The sequence below is a fragment of the Megalobrama amblycephala genome, linkage group LG10 (genome assembly GCF_018812025.1).
Source record: "Megalobrama amblycephala isolate DHTTF-2021 linkage group LG10, ASM1881202v1, whole genome shotgun sequence".
In the NCBI taxonomy this organism is placed as follows: domain Eukaryota; kingdom Metazoa; phylum Chordata; class Actinopteri; order Cypriniformes; family Xenocyprididae; genus Megalobrama; species Megalobrama amblycephala.
In genome coordinates, this window is record NC_063053.1 from 473914 (window position 1) to 500080 (window position 26167).

Here is a 26167-nt window from a genome sequence, read left to right on the forward strand (position 1 = left end):
TCCAAACACTATCATTGAAATTTCTTCCTGTCTATCGTCTGCCATGTTTGTTCTGAAGTCTCAAGAGATTTTGCGAGACTTCCTGTGTTCACAGTCAGGACTCTGGTGTGTGGTGTGTTGTCTTTGTCACATCACGGCACACCACAAAATTGAAGCAAAACAGTTAAATCTAGGACTTTTTGTCCTCATGTTTGTGGTCTCTCACATTTTGTTAAGTTAAATGAGATTGTGTTTTACAGCTGTGATGAATAAAGGAAATGTTTTAAAATCTCATTTCTATAGGGCCAGCGAGGCTACAATGGAAATAAAGTGAGTAACAAGTTGTTTACTGCCTGTTAGGTCTATTATTGCTCCCACTTAAACAATTACTGTTTGGACAAAAATATAAGCAGAAAAAGATAAAAATAATTTTCTAAAGTGCTTTCTGAGTATCTTTGGCTTGTTTTTGAGTTAAAAAAAAAAATAAACAGCTTACAAGATATTTTCATGAGAAGCAAAAATTCAATGAGATATTAAGAGTTTTTATAGAATGTTTGCAGTGCAGTTAATGTTTGTTAAAGCAGTTTTTGGTATGCTTTTTTTCAAACTTCTGATGTTATGTTAAGGGTCATTAATAAGTACAGACGCTAAGATTTATTTTTTCAGTGGTTGTTGATTACTTCCCTAAACATGAATGTAAGTGTGTGTGACCCTTTGACCTCTGTCTGACAGGGAGAAGATGGGGAGAACGGGCTGGATGAAGTGGATGGAGAACAGGTTATTTCTCTCCTCTGCATTCACAGTATCTTAAATGAATATGATGAATGTTCCATTAATGAATTAATATTAATGTTAAATACAAATATTGGATGAATGTGTTGCATTCAAACTGTCAAATTGTATAAAAAAATTAAATTACAGAATTAAGTTAGCAAAACACTAGGTTCTAAACACTAGAGCAATAAAATGTGTATTATACAGAGAAATAATTTGTGAAGATTTCTAGATGGAAATCAGGCTTTTGTCCTGTGTAAATCTTTGCTGTTAGCCAATGGGAAAATTTGGCCATTGGAATTTTTAATGACCACAGAGAGTCAGGACCTCGGTTTCGATGCAAAGAGATCCACATCTGTTCGCCCCAAGATGGTCCAGTTCATGTGAACAGTCTGGGAGTGGAACCACCACTCCCCCGGGGATCGTCTTTTCAGGACAGCATATCTGCTCCTGTGTTCATGGAGCCCAGCACGTGCACTTTTCTCCAGAGGACCAGGGCTTTGATGGAGCCATTGGTCACCCTGATAATTTAGGTGACCCTCGTGCCACGCTCGTGATGGGATGCGGGTCTTTAACCAGTCTTGTAGTGGCTGCGTATGTATCAGGCCCAAAAGAACTACTGAGGAGGCTGCTATTAGGCCCAATAGCTTTTGAAATGTTTTGAGGGGAAGGATGTTCCCAATTCTGAATGATGCCGCTAACCTGTGAAACTTCAGAGAGTGCTCCTGCGAGATCCAAGCCCCCATTTGGGCCGAGTCAAGGACTGCCCCCAGGAACGAGATTCGTTGGCTGGGGGACAGTGAGCTTATGCTTAGATTGTGATGAGGGGCTATCTGGATGTGAAAGTATTCATCCTTCAGATCCACTGATAAAAAACAATCCCCTGATGGCACCCCGGCTGCAGGAACCATTTGTCGAGGTGACTGTGGGCAGGCTCTTCCGGGCATCAACTGGCTCCTTAGATACGGGCCGGCGTGAACTCACTTAGTCCCATCCGCTCAGCCCCGCAACTCCACAGTTTCTTCCTCTCAGGCTCCTGTGAGGGAGAGAATGGTGAAGCAGGAAGCACTGCATGAAAAGTGATGTATGCGGTCCCGTAAACCCGTACTTTTACAAAATTCTCATTGGGAGATTTTAAATTTTAGTATTTAGTTATGCCTTTAGTATTTAGTTATACCTTCTATAATTATAACATTCCCTCTTTCAATGTAAGTCTATCAGTATTTTTTGACTTTTATATCATTCACCAAGTGAAATTCATAGTTTGACTGCCTTTCCTCAGCAAACTGCATGATTTGATGAAGCCATAAGTATAAGAGAATATTAACAGTATAAATAAATGTGTTTGAGGAATATCAATAAAGTGCTTCCTTATAAACACTGCAATAAATTAAACCCAATATAAGTGACCGATGAAACTGTTAGCATCGCATTGTCATTGAATGAGTTATTGAGTCTCTATTTCTGTTGTGTGCAGGGCGATGCTGGTCTACCTGGGCTTCCAGGACCTAAAGGAGACCCGGGCAGTGCTGTAACTACACAATCATGCACTGTTTTGTTTGATCACAGATGTCTGCTTATTACTGTATATATAAGCAGGAATAAAATGTAAAAATAACTCACTAGCTCATGTTATTTTTGTCTTTCAGGGTGTGAAGGGTTTCAAAGGGAGTCCTGGAACTAAGGGACACAGCGGTCTAAGAGGAGATCCTGTAAGGTGTTCCTGTGTGTTTATGGTAGTTGTTTTTTAATGTCTAAACAACCTGACTTGATTTTTTCTGTATATTATTCTGTTTACATTACAGGGCACACCAGGAATAGACAACAATACTCCAGGTCCAAAAGGCGAGAGAGGAGATACTGGACTCCCGGTGAGGGTCCTTTTTTCTCTCCTTCTGGAAGATGTTAGCACGATTTGTTTGTGTGAGAGCGACAGATTGTTTCTGTTTCAGTAGTGATCTGCCTCAAGTCAGATGTTGTGTAATTACGTTCATCCTGTGTGATTATATAAACACACTACTGTAAAATCCTCCTTTATAGGCTCCTTTTATAGGCTGCCAAAGTTTTGTGATTATATGTGTTTAGTGTTGTTAATTTTAACACCACTAACACATTTCAGCAATCTGAAATGGACACACTTGTACTGATCCTCTGAAATGTCTTACATTCTTGGCTGATGTCACCAATAATCCTCACTTTGACTGTTTTCAATGAAAAATTTCAAATTAAGAACTTTAATAAAAGAGGAGAATCGGGTGATCATGTATCAGAAACATATCAGATTTAGAACCACATTTTTCAGCATGTTACAAGAATATCTGATGTCTAACTGATATCAGTAAAAGTGTGTTATGACTGTGTTTTCTTGTCAGGGTGACCAGGGGACTCTTGGACCCTCAGGCAGACCTGGAGATAAGGGTGATCCTGTGAGTATTACCTGTACTGGTATACTAGTACTGTGGTAACTTCTAATCTATACCTACAGCTTCTGTACTATTCAAGTGTCACTCATTCCTTGTGTGATTGCTAGATAATCATGCTAATACATTTGCACACAACATCACATAGCATTTACACATGTTACAGGTAGGTTTAGGTAGTAGATACTAAGGTTCAAAAGATCACCTTTCTAAAAATTGTATATTTTCATTCAACAAGGATGCATTAAATTGATGAAAAATGATAGTGAATACATTTGTTATATTACAAAAGATATTAAAGGATCCTGAGAAAAGATCCCATAATGAAGTTTCATGCACTTTTATTAAGCAGCACAACCATTTTCAGCTGTGATAATAATAGTAATAAAAAAAGGTTTCTTGCCAAATCAGCATATTAGAATGATTTCTGAAGGTTCATGTGTCCCTGAAGACTAGAGTAATGCTGAAAATGGAGCTTTGGCATTACTGGAAAAATGACATTTTAAAATACAGTATCTCACAGAAGTGAGTACACCCCTCACATTTTTGTAAATATTTTATTATATCTTTTCATGTGACAACACTGAAAAAATGACACTTTGCTACAATGTAAAGTAGTGAGTGTACAGATTGTACATCAGTTTATATTTGCTGTTCCTTCAAAATAACTCAACACACAGCCATTAATGTTTAAACCGCTGGCCACAAAAGTGAGTACACCCCTAAGTGAAAATAGTTTCAATATTTTGTGTGGCCACCATTATTTTCCAGCACTGCCTTAACCCTCTTGGTCATGGAGTTGACCAAAGCTTCACAGGTTGCCACTGCAGTCCTCTTCCATGACGACATCACGGAGCTGGTGGATGTTAGAGACCACCTTCCCTTTGAGGATGCCCCACAGATGCTCAATAGGGTTTAGGTACCCTCAGCTTCTTTAGCAAGGCAGTGGTCGTCTTGGAGGTGTGTTAGGGGTCGTTATCATGTTGGAATACTGCCCTGCGGCCCAGTCTCCAAAGGGATGGGATCATGCTCTGCTCATTCATGGTTCCCTCAATGAACTGTAGCTCCCCAGTGCCGGCAGCACTCATGCAGCCCCAGACCATGACACTCCCACCACCATGCTTGACTGTAGGCAAGACACACTTGTCTTTGTACTCCTCACCTGGTTGCCGCCACACATGCTTGACACCTTCTGAATCAAATAAGTTTATCTTGGTCTCATCAGACCACTGGACATGGTTCCAGTAATCCATGTCCTTAGTCCTCTTGTCTTCAGCAAACTGTTTGCGGGCTTTCTTGTGCATCATCTTTAGAAGAGGCTTCCTTCTGGGACGACAGCCATGCAGACCAATTTGAACCTGTCCTGTTAAACTGCTGTATGGTCTTGGCCCCGTGCTGCAGCTCAGTTTCAGGGTCTTGGCAATCTTCTTATAGTCTACGCCATCTTTATGTAGAGCAACAATTCTTTTTTTCAGATCCTCAGAGAGTCCTTTGCCATGAGGTGCCATGTTGAACTTCCAGTGACCAGTATGAGAGAGTGAGAGCGATAACACCAAATTTAACACACCTGCTCCCCATTCACACCTGAAACCTTGTAACACTAATGAGTCACATGACACCGGGGAGAGAAAATGACTAACTGGGACCAATTTGGACATTTTCACTTAGAGGTGTACTCACTTTTGTGGCCAGCAGTTTAGACATTAATGGCTGTGTGTTGAGCTATTTTGAGGGGACAGCAAATTTACACTGTTGTACAAGCTGTACACTCACTACTTTACATTGTCAAGTCACCTTTATTTATCTAGCACTTTTTACAATGCAGATTGTGTCAAAGCAGCTTTACAGTGATAACTGGTATATAATTTTGGCTGCACAGCAACTCTTAAGGAAAATGGTGTCAATGCAGGCAGATCAAAGCACTGTTGAATATCAAATGTCAAATGTCAAGTGTCCACAAATAAGCAAGCCAAAGGCGACAGCGGCATGGAACCCAAACTCTAACAGGTGACATCAGGTGGCAAACAGATGGCAAATAGGTGTTAAAATGGAGAAAAAAACCTTGGTAGAAACCAGGCTTAGTCGGGGGGCCAGTTCTCCTCTGGAAAACAGTGCTTTGTTACGATTCAGGTTGCTATCATAAGTCCGATAGGATTGCAACATTCAAAGTATTTATTCCAGTTCAATACAGTTGAGGATCGTATTCATCACGCCGGTATGGATATAAATTGTTAATGTGTTATGTGTATGCCAGGTTAAGGTCTAGATTTAAACTGACAGAGTGTGTCTGCATCCCGAACAATGCTAGGAAGATTGTTCCAGAGTTTAGGTGCCAAATAGGAGAAGGATCTACCGCCTGCGGTTGATTTTGATATTCTAGGTATTATCAGCTGGCCTGAATTCTGAGATCTCAATAGACATGAAGGACTATAATGCATTAAGAGCTCGCTTAGGTACTGGGGAGCTAAACCATTTAGTGCTTTGTAAGTAATTAGCAAGATTTTAAAATCTATACGATGTTTAACAGGAAGCCAATGCAGTGATGACAGAACTGGGCTAATATGGTCATACTTCCTAGTTCTAGTAAGAACTCTAGCTGCTGCATTTTGTACGAGCTGTAGTTTATTTATCAAGCGGAAGGAACAACCACCCAGTAGAGCGTTACAGTAGTCTAGCCTTGAGGTCATAAACGCATGAACTAACTGTTCTGCATTTTTCATTGAGAGCATATGTCGTAGTTTAGATATATTTTTAAGATGGAAGAATGCGGTTTTACAGATGCTAGTAACATGACTTTCAAATGAAAGATTGGTATCAAAGAGCACACCCAGGTTCCTAGCTGACAACGAAGACTTAACAGAGCAGCCATCAAGTGTTAGACAGTATTCTAGGTTATTACGTGAAGAAGTTTTTGGTCCAAAAATTAGAATCTCTGTTTTTTCTGAATTTAGTAGTAGGAAATTACTTGTTATCCAATTTTTTTATATCAGCTATGCATTCCGTTAATTTTGTGAATTGGTAAGTTTCGTCAGGGCACGAAGAAATAAAGAGCTGAGTATCATCAGCGTAACAATGAAAACTAACGCCATGCTTCCTAATGATATCTCCCAAGGGTAGCATGTACAGAGTGAAAAGCAATGGTCCTAGTAATGAGAGCAGTCTCAGTACTATGGTATGGTGTAAATCCTGACTGGAAATCCTCACAGATACTATTTCTATCTAAAAAGGAACATAGTTGTGATGATACTGCCTTTTCTAGTATTTTTGACAGAAAAGTGATTTTCTTAAATCGGCCTGTAATTGACTAATTCTCTAGGATCAAGTTGTGTTTTTTTAAGGTTTAATAATAGCCAGAAAGTTGAGGTTTAATAATAGCCAGCTTTCGGTTTTTGGTACGTATCCTAGTGATAAAGATGAATTAACAATATTAAGAAGAGGATCTATGACCTCTGGAAGCATCTCTTTCAATAGCTTAGTCAGTATAGGGTCTAACATACATGTTGATTTTGATGATTTAACAAGTTTAGACAATTCTTCCTCTCCTAAAGCAGTAAATGAATTGAATTTTTCCACGGGGACACTACAATGCACTGTCTGACGTGATACTTTAGTAGACGGTTGCATGGTTATAATTTTGTCTCTAAAATTGTCAATCTTGCAAGTAGAGAAGTTCATATAGTCATTACTGCTGTGCTCTTTGGAAACATCAGAAGTTGAAGCTTTATTTCTTGTTAATTTAGCCACTGTATCAAATAAATACCTAGGGTTGTGCTTATTTTCTTTTAAAAGTTTTGAAAAATAGGCAGATCTAGCAGTTTTTAAGGCCTTTCTGTACTAAATCTTTCTCTCTCTCTCCATGAAGTGCGAAAAACTTCTAGTTTTGTTTTCTTCCAGCTGAGCTCCATTTTTCTGGCTGCTACTTTTAGGGCCTTTATCAAGGACTTTATCTGCAGCTAGTACTAATTCTGATAGAAAATCAGCCTGTATGGTGTCCTGGTGGCCTGTATACAGTAGCCAGCACAAATGTCAACTTACATAATGATACGTAAAGTACCTTCACTTCGAAGGAATTATATTTGAAAGACTTCTGACTAATACTGTAAATATTACTATAAATTACAGCAACACCTCCCCCTTTGCCTCTCTGACGAGGATTGTGTCGATAATCGTAACCTTGAGGGCTAGACTCATTTAAAGTAATGTAATCGTCCAGTTTTAGCCAGGTTTCTGTCAAACACAGCACATCTAGATTATTGTCTGTGAGAATATCATTTACAATAAGTGATTTTGAAGAAAGGGATCAAATATTTAACAACCCAAGCTTTATAATTTGTTTACCATTATTATCTCCATTTTTTTATTTGTTGAACATCAATTAAATTTTTACCATTAAATGGGTTTGGAAGTTTTTTGTTTTTACTAATTCGGGTACAGACACAGTCTCTATGTGATTAATATCTAGGTGTGAGAGTTTCTATGTGTTGGGAATTATCTGACTTCTGTAATGTGAGGCATCTAGCAGACAGTCGGTTTAGCCAGTCTGTCTGCTGTTTCCTGACCTGGGCCCCAGTTTGTCATGTTTCAGCTCTAAGACTATGTGCCATATTACTAGAGAGAAGAGCAGCACCATCCCGGGACGGATGAATACCATCTCTTTTCAACAGGTCAGGTCTGCCCCAAAAACTTTTCCAATTGTCTATGAAACCTATATTATTCTGCGGACACCACTTAGACAGCCAGCCATTGAGTGATGATAATCTGCTAACTATCTCATCACTCCGACGAACAGGAAGAGCAAATTACTTTTCCTGACATTGTACTTTTGCGAGTTCACACACCTCTTTAATGTTAATTTTAGTGATCTCCGACTGGCGAAGTCGAACATCATTAGTGCCGAAATGAATAATAATTTTAGAATATTTATGATTAGCATTAGCCAGCACTTTTAAATTTGCTTTGATGTCAGGTGCTCTGGCTCCCGGCAAACATGTGACTATTGTGGCTGGTGTCTCTGTTTTCATGTTCTGTGTAATAGAATCGCCAATAACTAGGGCACTTTCAACAGGATTCTCAGTGTGTGCATTACCGAGTGGGGAGGACCTGTTTGATGTTCTTATTGCAATAGAAGAGTGGTGTTTTCCGCGGCTAGGCCGCCTCACCGTTACCCAAGTGCCCTGCTCTACAACCGGAACTGAACAATGTACAGAGTTGCATTCTTACTATCCTCAATTAAAGTTTGGATGCGTGTCTCTAATTCTGAGATTCTCCCTGTCAGCCTGACTATTTCCCTACATTTATGACATGTAAATCCCTCGTTGCTGACGGAGAGAGCTATACTGAACATGTGGCAAATAGAACACGATACAATATTGGGAGAGGATGACATGACTCACCATGTAGACTGATCCGACTTACCACAGCTGTTTGATGAATGCGTTGAAAAGAAAAACAAGCGCGCGAGAGACCGATGACAAGTTAACAAGCTAGCGAGATGCAAACGTGTTGTAATAGTGATTTAGATTAAAAGCTAGCGACATCAGATTAATGTGGTAGGCAATATTATATATAAGGTAATGATAATATTAGCAACAATGAATGAAAGTAAGAGATTCAAAACAAAGATATACAGAGTTTCCACTCTGAGCAGCGAGGCAGACATTGTAGCAAAGTGTCATTCCTTCAGTGTTGTTACATCAAAAGATATAATAAAATATTTACAAAAATGTGAGGGGTGTACTCAGGTCCGTGAGATACTGTATATCAAAATAGAAAACAATTATTTCACAATATTACCATTTTTCACCGCATTTTTGACCAAAGGAATGCAGTCTTGGTGAGCATAAGAGAAAATATCTTAAAGGTGCAATAGGTGATTCTCTACAGAAACAATTTTGTTATACTGGTTGAAAGTCTCCTCATATCCTGATAGCAATCACTATGTTAAACAGTCTAAATGTATTTTTATAAATATATATCATTTGTGGAAGATGTAGGACCATTAAATATTCATTCAGTTATTATATTCAGTCCAAATTAAATAATACAATGTCCTACCTGCCTGTCAGCATGTGTTTTTACATACCCTTACACACCCTGTTCGCACAGACATCACACGTCATCATCATGTTTCATGCTAAGCAGTTTATACAGACAGACCTCAGTCACGGAGCACTGAGCAATCTGCTGCAGTCAGGTACAAGCTCTCTAAGTTGTTTATGTTCGTTATTATTGTAATGTTATGTGCTTTGACACGAGGTAGTTTAAAGCTGTCTCTTGTGAGCAGCTGTGTGTGTGTGTGCCTTTATGTGTTTTGGAGGAAGCGTAGCCTTGGACAGCGATTTGCAGGGAGGTGGGGATCATATGCTTTCAATGCTAGCAGGCTAACATTAGCATTTCCCAGATCACCTACTGCACCTTTAATGATCAGAAACTTTTGAATGCTACCTGTGTTTTGTACCACGATGGTCATGATTTGTACATCTGACATGTGGCGTGAGATATTTGATATTTTCTGCCTCGATATCCTTCATCAGAAGTAAAAATGAATTGAATAAGTGTAAATAATGTGTAAATAAATGTAATTCTTCAGATAACTTCTCAGTGTATTTTGGCAGGGTGCTCCAGGAAGAAAAGGTTCACAAGGATCCCTGGTAATGTAGCATAAAGCACATTCTAATTTTTTTTTTATATATATATATTTTATTCTACTTGGTTATATTTTTATTCAATCTATTTCATTCTTTTTTCTTTCTTTTTCACTCTTTTTCTACTCTTTCATCTACTCTTAATTATAACAAATTCTGGTGTTTATTATACTGATTATTCCAAAAAAGTTGGGACACTGTACAAATTGTGAATAAAAACAGAATGCAATGATGTGGAAGTTTCAAATTTCAATATTTTATTCAGAATACAACATAGATGACATATCAAATGTTTTGAGAAAATGTATCATTTTAATGGAAAAATAAGTTGATTTTAAATTTCATGGCATCAACACATCTCAATAAAGTAGGGACAAGGAAATTGTGTTTGTATATATTATTGTATCTGGCATGGAATCATCGGACTTGAAAATTTAATCCAACTATTGATCCGCATCTCCCAGCGCTTCACTGCATGTATGCTGGACTCATCCATTGCTGGACTCAGCGGTGATTACCATTCATCTCCCTCCCATAATTGCATCTTTGACTTGCACAACTGTAGTAGTAACTACATCTAAATGCTCTATTTCAGCACAAGCCCCCATAGATACTAGATCTGCTGGAAATTTAATTTCATTCATTCTCCTCCACAAACTTCAACTGTAAAAGAAACCCTGGGCACACAAGATGAATCTACACTCCATCCGGGAACACAGCTGGGTCGTAACTACATCCATTACTGCACCCCCACCGTGAAGCTCCACATCGGGTGTTTGCATCAGGAGCCAATGTCATTTCTGGTGTTGGAAGGTTCCACTACTGATATTATCTTGGGATGCTTATGGATGACATAGCATGCACTGTGCGTGAACTGGAATACTGGGAAAATTACTCAGTGGAGTGAGTATAGTGCTGACTACTGTCTGTCCTCTGTCAAGAAACGATTCAAGGCTTCACCTGTCCAGCAAATCACAATTAACTCCACCACGATTGAGAGTCCTGAATTCACCATCAGATCTGAAATTCCCCATGAGTACTGGGCATTCCAAGATGTATTCAGTAAGCAGTTGGCTATGGAATTACCACCTCACCGGCCATGGGACTGTGCAATAGACCTGCTGTCTGGGACAACCTTACCCAAAGGGAAAATTTACCCCTTGTCTATCCCAGAGCAGAAGGCCATGGTGAAATGCATCAATGAGGCACTCAAGCAGAAGTTCATAAGACCATCATTCTTTTTTGTTGGCAAGAAGGACAGAAGCTTGAGGGGGTGTATTGATTACCACACTCTGAATGCCCAAACCATCTCCTACCCACTTCGTCTGGTCTCAGCCTCCCTGAAACAGTTGCGGGGAGCTTGCATCTTCACCAAACTGGACCTGCGGAGTGTATACAAACTCATTCAAATATATGATGGTGATGAGTGGAAAACCATCTTCATAACACCAGCAGCCCACTACGAATATCTATACCTATGGCCTATCCAACTCACCCTCCGTATTCCAGGCATTCATGAATGAGGTGTTCCGGGAGTTCCTCCATCGCTTTGTCATCATCTACTTTGACAATATCCTCATCTACTCCCGGAACCTGACACAGGTGAACACATGACGCAGGTCCTCCAGAAGCTGAGAAAAACACCACCTTTATCTCAAGCTGGAGAAATGTGAGTTCCACTGCGACACCATCCATTTTCTTGGGTATGTCATCACTGAGCACGCTATGCAAATGGACCAGAGGAAGGTAGATGCCATCTGGAACTGGCCACAACCCACCACAATCAAGGATCTTTAGCATTTCTCATTATCCCAGCAGCAGGGTGATCCATCAGTCCTCAATTCATGTGCCTTTTTCTCCAGAACAAAGTCAACAGGGGAGCAGAACTATGACATTGGTGACTGTGAGCTATTGGTAATTAAACCGAAAGAGTTGAGACATTGGCTGGAGGGAGCTACACATAATTTCGAGGTGATAACCATTCATCGCAATATCGAATACCTCCAGGAAGCAAAGAGGTTGAACCCATGTCAAGCACGTTGGGTGCTGTTCTTCACATGGTTCAATTTCGTTGTTACTTAACACCTAGGGAATAAGAACATCAAGGCACATGCCCTCTCACTTGCATCATCCTGAACCAGATCTTTCACCACCCGAGCAAATACTCCCTCCAGCCATCATTGTGAGTCCCATCCAGTGGTCACTGGACGATCAAACTGCCGAAACCACACTCTCTGAAACTCCGCTGGGAGGTCCTGAGGGACAGCTACGTAACATCAGCCTTATGCGCCTCTCCCTCATGAACACCCAGGCAGCCAGCGAACTCTCTCGCTCCTCTATAATAAGTACTGGTGGTCTGAAACCCAGGATGTCTCCCAATACATCAAAGCATGTTCAGTCTGTGCCATCTCACAAAATCCCCGTCATTTTCCTGCAGGCAAGCTGGTACCTCTGCCCATTCCTAATCGTCCATGGTTACATATTGGTATAGACTTTGCCACGGATTTAGCATCTTCAGAATCCTACACATGCATTCTGGTTATCGTAGACCAATTTTCAAAAGCCTGCAAACTCATCCCCTTAAGAGGTCTACCCACAGCACTCAAAAACGCTGAATCACTATTTCAACTAGTCTTTTGTCACTTCGGATTGACGGAAAACATTGTATCCGACCGTGGACCCCAATTGATCTCCCGAGTCTGCTGTTGGGTATCTCCGTCAGCCTCTCATCTGGATACCACCCTCAAACCAACAGCCAGACTGAACGTCAGATCCAGGAAATCAGAAGATACCTTCAGTCCTACTCCCACCAACACTAGCACAACTCAGGTTGTTTCCTTTCCTGGGCCAATTATGCACAGAACTCCCTTTGTCAAACCACCACCGGACTAACACTGTGTCAGTGCATGCTCGGCTACCAGCCTCCCGTTTCCTTGGACAGGGGAGCCATTGGACGTCCTTGCACTTAACTACTGGTTTCAGGAGAGCGAGAAGGTATGGGACTCAACTCACATCCATCTCCAGCGAGCAGTATGAAAACACAAGAGCCAGGTTGATGCACGATGATCTGCCACTCTAGCTTAACACCCTTGGCAAAAGATCTGGCTCTCAACCAGGGATTTCCATCTTCATCTGCCCTGTGGATACCATCCTGAACTCCCGATGACGGGGCTGTTGGCAGGATATCCGCGGGGCATTAAAAAGCATTAATAGTCATTAAATGGATTTTGCGAAAATTAAGGCCTTAAATGGCATTAAAAAGCATAAAATTCTATTCCTACAGGCAGTAAAGTTTTTTAGATAGTTTTGAAGAAAAATAATACTACCAGTTTATATTGAATATTGCCTTCATAATTAATAACTTTGATCTGCTGTTGTAAAATATGTAAATTGGTCTGATAGACACACGGAAACAGTTTAGTAATTGCCTCCGATCGGTGCAAAATTGTCATAACGCCGTTTTGGACAGCGGCGGGCTGTGACCTGCGGAAGGCTGCATCAGTGTTGCCAACTTAGCAACTTTTCAGACCCCTTTTGTGACTTTTTTCCAAGAAAGCACGTTATGACGAATATACTTGTTAACCTGATCTAGCTTCCGAGACCCACTGGTAAGGTTACTGCCACACGAGCGAGAGATCTTGCTTTTCTGCCTGTCACAGGTGCACATCCCTCTGCGTCTGCTATTCTCTGTCAGAGAACAATTAAAATAGATACTATTGCTTCTAACCTGAGTGATCATTTTACGTGTACATATAGCTGAAATCACAGCAACTGTCTTTATCTTATGTGTATTGTGATTTTGTCAGACAACGTCTCGATTATAAATCAGGATTTAGAGCTGGTCAATACAAAAAAAAAAAAAGAAGATTTTATTACATTTAGTTTAAGTGGCGATCGAAATAATAGGCTGTATAATGTACTGATGATAATAAGGTTGAACAATGTTGGAAACATGAGCGAAGCACAAACAAAAAGAAACTCAGTTAAACATACTGCTGTAAAAATTCAAAATGTGGAATTTTTATAACTTGATACTGTTAAGCCATATCACACGACCAAGAATTCTGTTTTCCTAACAGGCTACCATCACGATTAAAAACGTAACACTGATTTCATACAACAGTTCAGTTAACAAGTAGTTAATATTAAGTCACTTACATTTTAGAAGGAACATTCACTGTTTTTGTTCTATTTTAGCAGCAAAAATAGTTTCAAACAAAGATCACAGCAGAACCATAGCGTAGCAACACTCACCCTGCATCCCAATGTGCATACTATCCACCCTATTCGCCTATTCTATCAGCCTTGTTTTCGTTACTGAATGATTCAGCAATTTGTAGCATTTTGAGTCAAAGATTCAATGACTATTCATAAACAACTGCCTCATTTTTTAATGAATCAGCCATCGGAATGAATCGTTTAAATGAATGATTCACTTATTAAGACAGTTTCTTGACGCCACCTACTGGTGGTTTAGTTTAATTTTTAAAAGTATCGTTTCCCTCCAACATTTCTTACAATCCCATAATATTATTTATTGCAGTTGTATTTTTTTTTTATTGTGAATTTGTAAATGATTTAATTTGATTGGTAACAACCCTTAGTAGGGATGTCCCGATCATGTTTTTTTGCCCTCGAGTCCGAGTCCGAGTCATTTGATTTTGAGTATCTACCGATACCGAGTCCCGATCCGATATTGCTATAATACATAAAAAAGAATAAAGAAGAGCGAAAAAACAGATCCAGGATCCAGGAACAGTGCTTTTCAGGTTTTTCAGGTATCTAACAGTAGTTTTCACGTACAGAAAATGGATAAAGTAATCAAATATAAAATATCACTGCATATTATCTTTACTGTATAAAATAAATAAAGATTAATCATTATTGAAGTTACAAAAACTATTCAGTCAAGAGCAGTGAGTGATTTCTTTGTTATTTGTTGTTTGATTTAACATTAAAAACAGGCAGCAGGAATAGTTTTTTTCCCTATAAGACATGCACGATCCAGTACATATACTGTTACACATGTGCCTTTCTTTCTCGACTAATATACGTTCACTTAAGACATAACCGACTATGTTTGCTAGGATACTCGCTAAGACGGGCATGTTGACATAATTTTTGTATGAATTTGTCCGCTGAAGCGCAAGACTTGAAAGAGAACTCAGTATTTGCGCGCTGACTGAAATAAGCGTGTGCGCGCTTCGGATGAGCGCACACAAATCTTCTCACAGCGCGTGCGAGTTCTCTTTCGCGTTTTGTTCTTGAAGGTTTAAATCAGCAAGGCTTAAATGAGCTAGTTTAAACACAGATAGCAGCGTGTGCTGTTCAGGTCTCACCTGCGCTCGTGCTATCAATGGCGATGACGGCGTAAATGACTGGACATTAGAGCAGACGGCACTCGCAGTTAACAGTTTACAAAGAGTAACTGTTTTGTCCACGCTTTCTGATTATTGTTGTTGTAACGTTTTGCACATCCATCGACTGAAACATACATTATCTGAACTCTGTCTGTCTGTTTTCCACGTTGCTATTTTAAATAAACCATATTAACCAATAGATGCGTCGTCATTCGAGGTGGACCACGGTGCAAGTGTGTACCGAACCGTAAGTGGAGAACCGTACGCTTCGATTTTTTACAGAGAACCGTTGCACCCCAATACATATATATCCGAGTCCTGATCGGGAGGTAACGTCCGATTCCGATCGAGTCTGAAACCACGTGATCGGGCCCGATTTCCGATCGCGTGATCGGATCTGGACATCCCTAGCCCTTAGTGTCTTATTCCAATTAAATGTATTGATCAAATTTATGAATTTAAAAGATGAAAGATGAATCATACATTTTACATGAATTGTATTTTTTTTCGGGCAAGCAACTGTTTTACTCGTACAAGTGAATGACAAGGCTTAATGTCGAGCCCTGTATGAAGTCTTAATGGGCCACGTTTCAGTCATCATTTCATATAGTCTGACAACTAAAACAGAAAAATATATAGATGAAACAATTTTATTGGGAATTTGGCTGTATTAGCAATAAGGGTATGAGCAAAAAGGGTAGCAGCAGAGAAGCAAACAAATTGCCGCATGACGTCATCTGTCGAAATTTAGCGACATATATATGGCATTAAAAATTTAAAAATTGGCATTAAAAAGCATTAAATTAGATTTAATGAAACCTGCAGAAACCCTGTTCTCGAGTACATGGTTGAATGGGAAAGTTATGGCCCAGAAGATAGATTGTGGTCGTGATGACATCCTAGATCCCTCACTACTAGAGGACTTACACACCAGTCACCAGAATTGTCCTGGGCAGTGTTTCCCAAAAGCATCGTAAGCTTAAGTTGATCGTAGCTCCATTGAAACCAAATTTTGGGAAACGCTACCCTGCTCTTAGAGGTCGAGGCCGCCCCTGTTATCATTTGGTGCGGTCTTTGGGAGCCGCCCATGGAGGTGGGGGGTTGCTTTCCATATCAATGTCATCATTAACACCAGACCCTTCAGCTCCACCAACTCACTCAGCTTCACCAGAATTCTAATTCAACATGCCTGTCACATTCACAGTATATAAGCAATCACCATCACCATCTGGTCCGTTCAGTACCGTTCAACTTACCTGACTACTCACCTGAGTTACTTACCTGTGTGGACTCCTGTTATCTTCAACCTTCATCATCCGTCATATTCCGTAAAGCCTCAAGCACCTGCAAAGACAAAGAGACAATTACTGTTGAAGCTAAGTCTGCTTATATTATTGAATGAACACTCACCTGTTTCTCCTGCTTGCTGTCTGCATCCTGCAAATAAATACCTGTTACCGGTGTTGTCTCCTTCATTATGCTGACAGTACCTCGATTTGATGTTGTGTTATTATTATTACTAACAACTGTGTAATTATGTAATCTATTCCATTTTTAAGATGTATTCTGTTCTTCTCAGTTCTGTACTAATATATTCAGTTATGTTTTTAAATAAGTATTCTATTCTGTTCTAACATTATATTCTATTCTATTCTCTAATCTATTCTATTCTGTTTTTTCTAATATAATATGTTCTGTTCCTTTCTGCTGTGGTAATGTGTGTATCTGTATAGGGTGAATCTTTAAATAAAAAAGGAGAAGCTGGACAGCCAGGGCCTCCTGGTTACCCTGGACCAGTGGTGAGATCTGGGACTGTTCACCCTCATTTAAAAAGAAACAACAAATTTCAGGTGTTAGTGTTTGCAATTATGTGTTGTGTTATGCCTCTCTGATCTTTTTTTTTTCTTCTTTTTTTCCCCAGGGACCACCAGGTATAAATGGGTCTCAAGGAGAAGATGGTCCTTCAGGTGTACCTGGAATTCCGGTGTGTATTTGATTGTTTAAACTAGATGCATGTTCATGTATTACCCTTAGAGCATAAACATATTTGATATAAAACACAGAGAGAAGAATACAGTGAATACTGAGAGAACCATCTGTGTTTTCATAGGGTCCCTTTGGCCCTCCTGGAGCTAAAGGTTCAAAGGGAGGTCGAGGACCCAGAGGGCCACGGGTATGAAAGACTGATGCATAAATGTTTACTTCTTCCTTCTTTCTCTATTCCTGACTCTGGGAAAGTGTGTAATATAGCTGTTTGTGAATATAAAATGTCTGCAAAGTTTTAAAGATCAAAGTGCACGCACAATTAAGTTATTGTCTTCTAAAAGAAAGAATAGATTCTGAACTGCTAAAACGAGTCGCCTGTGATTCCATTCATCCAAAACAAAATTAAGAACCTTTAGAATAGCATAATAGGGGCACTTCAAACTTTTACTTTAAACACACATTGCCAGAAATGAAAGTAATCACTTCAGATCTGAATACCAAAAGCATTACAAAGTTTGACTGGATTTTATTTAGCTAAATTAATAGCTGGTTAGTGTACAGTATATTATGTAATACTGCCATGCCCATATGATGTTGTAGAGCAAATTTGTGCTCCTCTTTTCTCAAGTGTGCCTGCCTGTGTTTAGGGTCTACCGGGTGAAACAGGGATCAAGGGAGCGCTGGGGCCAGAAGGATTCGAAGGGCCTCCGGTCAGTTGGTGCATTTCTGCATTTTTTACTTGAAAAAATCATATGGAATAATTTGGTGTGACTTTCCAATTTAATGTATGACTCCATGTAAACAGGGACAAGATGGCAGAGATGGGTATGGACCTGCTGGGCCCAAAGGACACAAGGTACCTTTGATAAATTGTTAATTGACTGGAAAATCTCCTAAAATCGTTATTAATTTTTCTATTTTACTGTATTTTCCGGAGTATAAGTCATCTGAATCATGCTGCGACTTGCTGCGAGTACATCCCCAATCAATGTCAAGCATACATAACATAAACCAGCACACATTTGGACTCTCTCACTGTAGTGTCTCATTGGCTCTTTGTGAGCCCAAGTTTATTTGTGTAGCACATTTCCCACATGCCATTAGTTTCAGTTTTGCTTTAAATAAATTTGTTTAGGCTTGGCGTTGTCACAGTTCACTTCAGTGTTTGGACTCCATCTCCCATCATCCACCTTGTCTCACTGTGCACCCTGTCACCTGATTTCAATCACGCACACCTGCATTGGATCAGCACTCGTTACCAGCAGGATAAAAGACTCTCTCTTTCTGTCACACTCATTGTCTGGTCTCGTTAACAGCTACCCGTTAATGGCTTCCTGTTCCCGTTAGCATCTTACCTGTATGCTCTCCTAAAGGACCTCGGGGGGAAACCTTCCTGTTACTCTGTTTGTTACTCTCTGTTGGAATCTTACCTTCAGTTGCCATTCCTCCATCTGCAACAACAAAGGACAGTATTATCATTCAATTTATCTCTATTCAACTGAAGACTTTCTATCTACTCACCTGCTTAAGTGGTTGTGAAAATAAACACTCACTTTTATGCATCCAGTGTCTCTGCCCTTCTGTGACTGTAACAGAAGACCGGACCATAACCGAATCACGGCAGTGTAACAACACAGATTTATTCAGAGGCAAACATGGGAATCTTCCTTGTCCCTATTTCCCTGGCTGGCCAACCATCGTTCGCTTCAGCAGTGGACCGTCTTTGTGGGCTTCGCCAGGATGGTCGCCCGCTGGAGAGGTACGTGGAGGAATTCTCCGAGCTTTGTTGCTTGGTGGGCAATGCCGGATGCCTCTCTTAACGCCTGTTTTCTGATGGGCCTGGACGAGGACACGATTCGTTTTAGTGAACCTGCATGGGTTTTTTTCCCTAGTCGAAACTATTAATCTGGTTCTCTCCCTGAATGGTTCTGATTTTGAAATTGAAGAGGTTCGGAAAGAATTGTTTTCCTCATCCGGTCCCCTCAGAAATACAGGTGGCCCGGCCAGTTCCTCAACCGCCGGTTTCCTCCATCTACCCCTCCACCTACCCCTCTAGTGGGTCTTCCCCTGGGGTCCTGCCTATTCCAACCTCCAGACTGCCCAAGAAAAGAGCCACCGCGAAGCCCAGACAGCCGAAGGAAAAGGCCGCTGTATTGTCAAAGTCTCCAGTGTATTCTTCCGCCGAGCAGCCCAAGTCTCCAGTGAATTCTTCCGCCGTGCAGCTCAATTCTCCAGTGTGTAATGAAAATGACTGGCTGATAGACTTTTGGACAGAGCCCGCTCCAGAGAAAACATTTCGTCCCAGCCCGGAGTATCTGGGTATGACAGAGACCTCCCACAGCGATTCCAGTGATGATGCCCATGCCCACCATGGAGTCTAAACCTGAGCCAGTGCCCACCACGGACCACGAGCTTGAGCCCCCTCCATGCCCAGAGTTAATGCCAGCTACAGAGTCCACCCCGGAGCCAGAGCAGGTCATCGTACCCGTCTTGAGGCTGGGACCGTTCACCAAATCCAGCGAGGAGTCAGGTCCAGTGAAGCAGTTTTTAGATGAGCCAGGTGAGGAGTACTGGCTCCTAAATTTCTCCACAGAGCTCATTCCTCTACACCTTACAACACTCTTTGTCTTGGATGAAGTGAGCCCACCCAATTTTTTGCCCACCCCATTGTTTCCGTCATTTCCGCTGACTCCAACATATTCTCTGGATTTACCTGCCCCACTGGTGTATCATAGTTCCTCGACTCCACCCTCGCCGCTGATCCCGGCCAGCTCGTCGGCTCCATCTCAGGCTTTTTCTACACCAGTGTGGCTCTGTGATGCTGATCCCCTGGTTACACCTCAGGCCTCCAGGCCCAGTTCTCCACCTCAACCTGTTGGTCCTGCGGATCCGTCTTGGCGCTGCGCTTCCTCAGTGTCACCGTTGTCCGCCATCACTAAAGCTCCACCGGGCTCCCTCATTCCTCCAGTTTCACCTTGGTCTCTCATCTCTCTGGTTTCGTTACGGACATCCGGGTCTCTAGCTGCGCTTCACCCTCCTCCCCTTCAGCTTCACCGGGATCCTCCTTTCCTCCGGTTCCACCTAGGCCCTCGCTCTCTCCGGTGTCGCCCCGTTCTGTCAGACTTCCGCCTCAACATCGGTCTCTTGAACCGACGACATCACCTCGGTCCTCCAGGCCTGCGATGTCGTCCTGTGCTGTTGTCCTTGTGGCTTCACCTGGGTCTCTACATCATTCTGCTCCACTGTCGTCAGTCGTCACCCAGGCTCTGCCCAGTAGAGTGTTTAGGACTCCGCCGTAGCTCCTCCCTCTGTCAGTTCCGCCTTGGTGTTCCTCTCTGCCTTATTTTCCAGTTTCCTGGCTATCTTCAGCCTCTCCTCGCCCACCCCCCTCCCCGGTTGTTCCATCTACAGCACGAGGCCGTGCCTACCAGGAGGGGGAGGTAATGTCACAGTTCCCTTCAGTGTTTGGACTCCATCTCCCATCATCCACCTTCTCTCACTGTGCACCCTGTCACCTGATTTCAATCACGCACACCTGCATTGGATCAGCACTCGTTACCAGCAGGATAAAAGACTCTCTCTTTCTGTCTGGTCTCGTTAACAGCTACCCGTTAATGACTTCCCATTCCCGTTAGCATCTTACCTGTATGCTCTCCTCAAGGACCTCGTGGGGAAACCTTCCTGTTACTGTTTGTTACTCTCTGTTGGAATCTTACCTTCAGTTGCCATTCCTCCATCTGCAACAACAAAGGACAGTATTATCATTCCATTTATCTATATTCAGCTGAAGACTTTCTATCTACTCACCTGCTTAAGTGTTTGATCTGGTTGTGAAAATAAACCCTTACTTTTATGCATCCAGTGTCTTTGCCCTTCTGTGACTGTAACAGCCGTTTATAATGAATGTTGTTCAAAATGAATCAAAATGAATGTTTTTATGCTTTTTTCATTTTTTTTTTTTCTTAATACCTTTTAAATGTAACTGATTTGTTGTAGATTGAGGTAAACTAAAAGACATGTTCATAGTGTATATGATGTTTGTAAACATTTTATTTTATTTCTGAATGTAGTAATAAAATGTGACTTACACAGCAATGCGACTTATAGTCAGGTGTGACTTATTTTCATGGAGATTAAGGTAACTGGTTTTCTCTCTCAACTTCCTTTTTGTGCTTTTATGAATAGTCATTTAACAGAATAAATTTGCTTTTAGGGAAACAAAGGATACTTTGGCCTCCCTGGTTTGCAGGTGCGTTAAAGCTTGTCACTGGGAATTTTATGTACTTGTGTAAATGATGATAATATAATTTCAAATTACTATAACATAATTAATAATAGGGTGACGATGGTACCAAAGGATCCAGTGGAAGTAAAGGACACAAAGGTTATCGAGGAACACGGGTACAACTTCATTTTCTTTTTGCTCATTTATTAACCTTTTGAAAAGTTAATGTCCAACAAAGCAGTCATGTTATTTGAGCTTGTCTTTTTCAAAGTATGTACATAATAACATTATAGAGAAGGTTCTGTATGTATGCAATATGCTATAAAGTTTATGCAGTTATGCTGTGTTATGTATTGATGTGATCAGGGGAACAGTGGTCGTCCGGGTATGCCAGGTGCTCCAGGAGAAAATGGGATGGACGGACACCGGGTCAATCATTTGCAAACACTTTCTAATATATTCAATAAATATTGATTTAATTCACAAAATGATGTAAATCGGGTGTACTGATTTTTTACTTTAACTCAATTTTATTTTTAGGGTGAGAAAGGACTTCCTGGGATCAATCCGATGCCTGTAGGTTCCTATAACTATAAATGAACTTTAAACAGTATTCAAGTACTAGGTTCAAAAAATTTTATTGTTTTCTTTCTGACCTCCTTTTCTGCTTCTCAACATTAAGGAATGTGACCTGGTCAAATACATACGCAAGACTTGTGGTAAGTTCAGAACACCTAATATTCGACGAATACCAAGCAGAATGACTAGTGATTTTTAGACATTAAGATTATTTTATTGAAATATTTTATTTGTCTCTCCATGATCTCTTAGACTTGCCATTTAGCTTGTTAAACCTTGAAATTACCAATTTTATCTTTCATTTTGTGTCTCCACAGCTTGCTGCGCTGGTATGCTTTGCCTTATATTTTAACTACATTTCAATGCCTCATTTATCAATAACTTTTATAATCTTTTACTAACTGCAAACTTTTTACAAATAGTGAATTTATTCTTTATTTTTTTCCCAACAATGCTTTCAGGAAAGCATTTGCAGTGTCCAGTTTACCCCACAGACCTGGTGATAGCCTTGGACATGTCTATAGGTGTATCTTCTGATGTGTTCGAGCGGATACGTTCTGCTGCACTCTCCTTACTGGAAGACATTTCCATTGCTGAAACAAATTGTCAATGGGGAGCTCGGGTATCTGTGATCTCTTACAACAACGAGTCCAGGAACCTGATCCGTTTTGCGGACCACCATAAGAAGAAGACCCTTCTGGAAGCTCTAAGAGCAATCGCTAAAGAGAGAACCACAAAAAACAGGGACATAGGACAAGCCATGCTCTTCGTGGCACGGAACATCTTCAAACGAGTCAGAAAGGGCAGACTTATGAGGAAGGTGGCTGTGTTCATCACAAACGGGCCAACGAATGATGAATCAAGACTCGCCACAGCAATGCTGGAGTTCAAGGCAGCAGACATTGGCCTCGGAGTGATCGCTTTACGACCTGCTGATGATGTGAGCCGAGCAATGCAGGTAGATATGAAAACGTCTCGGTTACGTATGTAACCCTCGTTCCCTGAAGGAGGGAATGGAGACGTACATCAGTAGTGACCAACGAATTGGGATATCGCTAGAGAGCCCTATCAGCTTCGAGTGAACTAAAACAGGCCAATGGAATTGGCGTGCGATATTTGCATAATGCCCACCGCCTCCGACAGGTGTATATAAATAGGAAGCAGATGCAATCGCACTCTATTTTTTACTGAGGAGACAACCTAGTCCGCACTGCAGCGAGGGTATAGAACTGTGGCAACAGGACATTCCCTTTCAGTCGGTTACATTCGACGTACGTCAGTAGTGACCAACGAATTGGGATCCCAAATAAAGCGCCACAGTTACGAAAACCCTTCCAGTGCCCAGCGCAAGCTCTAGCCACCCAGCGCACCAATGGGACAGGGAAGGGGGTGAGCTTACGCCGAGAAAGTCTACTGCTGTTCCGAAATACCCACTAAGTAAACTAGACTACACTGGGGAAGCGAACCCATAGGGGACACTGCGGAGACCACTACCTACCCTGCGGGAGAGGAGTTTCCGTGGAGAGTACACATGGACTGGCCGTGAGCAGTACGCAAATGGAGTCCCTGGGATGGCTCCACCTGGGTAAGGGGAGGCTCATCTGACAGGTGACAGCAGAGCTGGCTCTGCTAAGGGAAAGACATGGGCTCACCATAGGGAGTTGAACATGGACAAATACACATGGGACCGCTCACGTAGAGGGGTCGCGACATATAGAACCCAGCCAACATCAACGTCGGTGACGGACGTTGGCCTTGCATCAGACACTCCGCAATGTCCGAGCCGAAGGGGGAGGCGGAGGAACTCGACAGGGTTCGCCAAGTGGGGAACTCAGCTGGAGTAAAGGATGCACGTATCCGGCCCTGGGGGCGGGAGTGGCATTGCAAGCCGACACTTAGAACAGGCACTTCGCGTCTACCGGCTGGTGGAAGCGAGTACACGGGAAGATACAGGTTCTACACAAAGACTATAGAATCTAGCAAATGTGTTAGGTGTCGCCCAGCCCGCAGATATCTGTCAGCGAGGCGCCGTGCGCCAGCGCCCAGGAAGAGGCCCACTGGTGGAGTGGGCTCTCAACCCGAGCGGGCAAGGCACACCCTGGGATTCATATGCCAGGGCGATGGCATCCACTATCCAGTGGGCCATCCTCTGCTTGGAGACAGCCTTTCCCTTCTGCTGGCCTTCAGGACCCTCCGAGCATGATCGGGGGTCCTCTCGGTGAGAGGAGCACCATTCAACGAACAGGTTCCACTTCAATGCATAGAGGTTCCTCGTAGAAGGAGCTCTAGCGGAAGTGATGTTGTCTACGACCGCTTGCGGGAGATCACCCGAGTGGGCCAATACGGAGCCACTAGCAAGACCTGCTCCTCGTCCTCCCTGACTTTGCAAAGGCTCACTGGGGGAAACGCATATTTGCGTAGGCCCCGGGGCCAGCTGTGTGCCAGGGCATCCGTGCCGAGCGTGCCGCCGATCAGGGAATAGAACCACTGGCAGTGGGCAGTCTCCAGAGAGGCAAACAGATCTATCTAAGCCTCGCCGAAGTGCTGCCAGATCAGCTGGACCGCCTGGGGATGGAGTCTCCACTCGCCCGCAAGCGGAGGCTGGCGTGAGAGCTCGTCGGCTGCACGGTTGAGCACACCTGGGACATGAATGGCACGAAGCAACCTCAGATGCTTCTGACTCCATAGTAAGAGATGGCGGGCAAGTTGCGACATGCAACGGGAGCGTAGACCACCCTGATGGTTGATGTACGCAACGGCCGCAGTGCTGTCTGAGCGGACTAGTACGTGCTTGTCTGACAACAGCTCCTTGAAGCGGCCCAGTGCAAGACGTACTGCTAGCAACTCGAGGCAATTGATATGCCAATGCAGATGAGGCCACATCCACAGACCCGACACTGCATGCCCGTTGTACGTGGCCCCCCACCCGGTGGCAGAGGCATCTGTGTGGACCACAGCATGCCTGAACACTTGTTCGAGGGGAACTCCAGCCCGCAGGAACGAAGGGTCCGACCACTGGGTGAGAGTGCGACGGCAGCTCGGTGTCCCGGGGACACGGAACGTACCGCACTGCCACGCCCATCTCGGGACCCGGCCGTGGAGCCATTGTTGAAGCGGCCTCATATGAAGCAATCTGAGCGGCGTGACTGCGGCTGCAGATGCCATATGCCCCAGGCGCATCTGAAATAGTTTCAGTGGGCTCGCTGTCCTGCGCTTGAGCGTACTCCGGCAGTTCAACACCGACTGGACGCGCTCCTCTGTGAGGCGCGCTGTCCGGGTGACCGAGTCCAGTTCCATACCAAGATAAGAGATCGTCTGCCCGGGGACGAGTTTGCTCTTGTCCCAGTTGACCCAAAGACCCAACCGGCTGAGGTGAGCTAACACCATGTCCCTGTGTTCGCACAACTGCTCTCGCGAGCTGGCCAGAATGAGCCAGTCGTCGAGGTAGTTGAGGATGCTACACCCTGTTCCTTCTTAAAGACGCTACACCTTCGTAAAGACGCGAGGCAACAGGGCCAGTCCGAAGGGCAGGACTTTGTACTGATATGCTTGACCCTCGAACGCAAACCATGGAAAGGGTCTGTGGTGAGGCAGACTCGAGACATGAAAGTACGCGTCCTTCAGGTCAATCGCTGCAAACCAATCCTGGGGACGGATGCATTCGAAAATGCACTTCTGTGTCAGCATCTTGAACGGCAGCCTGTGAAGGGACTGATTCAGGATACGCAGGTCAAGGATTGGCTGTAGCCCACCACCCTTCTTGGGTACAATGAAGTAGGGGCTGTAGAACCCTGACTTCATATCGGCTGGAGGGACCGGCTCGATTGCATCCTTCGCCAAGAGGACAGCAATCTCCACTCGGAGAACAGGTGCATTGTCCAGTGACACCTGAGTGTAGTGGACACCCCTGAAGACTGGGGGATGCTGTGCGAACTGAATCGCATTGCCGACTCTGATAGTACGAATGAGCTAGTGGGACGGGCTGGGGAGCGCTATCCAGGCTTCCAGACACCAAGCCAGCGGGACCAAAGGCACCACAGACGTACCGGGGTGGGGCAGTGAAGAAGAGTACTGAAACCCGACTCGGACGGCATAGCAGCCCGAAGTGGGGTCAGACTCCACGAGGTGGCAGTGTGCATGGGAAACGGCACATGGGAGGTGGCCTCGACCATCACACTGGAACCTGCTGGCGATGTGAGA

At 42.9% G+C, this 26167-nt stretch overlaps 1 protein-coding gene across 1 annotated transcript in view; it reads left to right on the top strand.

Moving 5' to 3' along the window:
- The window catches only part of LOC125276407 (collagen alpha-6(VI) chain-like), a 70957-nt gene that overhangs the window by 36393 nt on the left and 8397 nt on the right, over positions 1-26167 (top strand). The window contains exons 12-30 of the mRNA XM_048203840.1: positions 283-309; positions 712-756; positions 2231-2284; positions 2403-2465; positions 2559-2624; positions 3126-3179; positions 9788-9823; positions 16911-16976; positions 17099-17161; positions 17288-17350; positions 17811-17873; positions 17969-18019; positions 21377-21412; positions 21502-21564; positions 21755-21817; positions 21929-21964; positions 22071-22107; positions 22285-22296; positions 22429-22925. Of these exons, the coding sequence (XP_048059797.1) occupies positions 283-309; positions 712-756; positions 2231-2284; positions 2403-2465; positions 2559-2624; positions 3126-3179; positions 9788-9823; positions 16911-16976; positions 17099-17161; positions 17288-17350; positions 17811-17873; positions 17969-18019; positions 21377-21412; positions 21502-21564; positions 21755-21817; positions 21929-21964; positions 22071-22107; positions 22285-22296; positions 22429-22925 (1395 nt within the window). The remainder of the gene's footprint in view (positions 1-282; positions 310-711; positions 757-2230; positions 2285-2402; positions 2466-2558; positions 2625-3125; positions 3180-9787; positions 9824-16910; positions 16977-17098; positions 17162-17287; positions 17351-17810; positions 17874-17968; positions 18020-21376; positions 21413-21501; positions 21565-21754; positions 21818-21928; positions 21965-22070; positions 22108-22284; positions 22297-22428; positions 22926-26167) is intronic.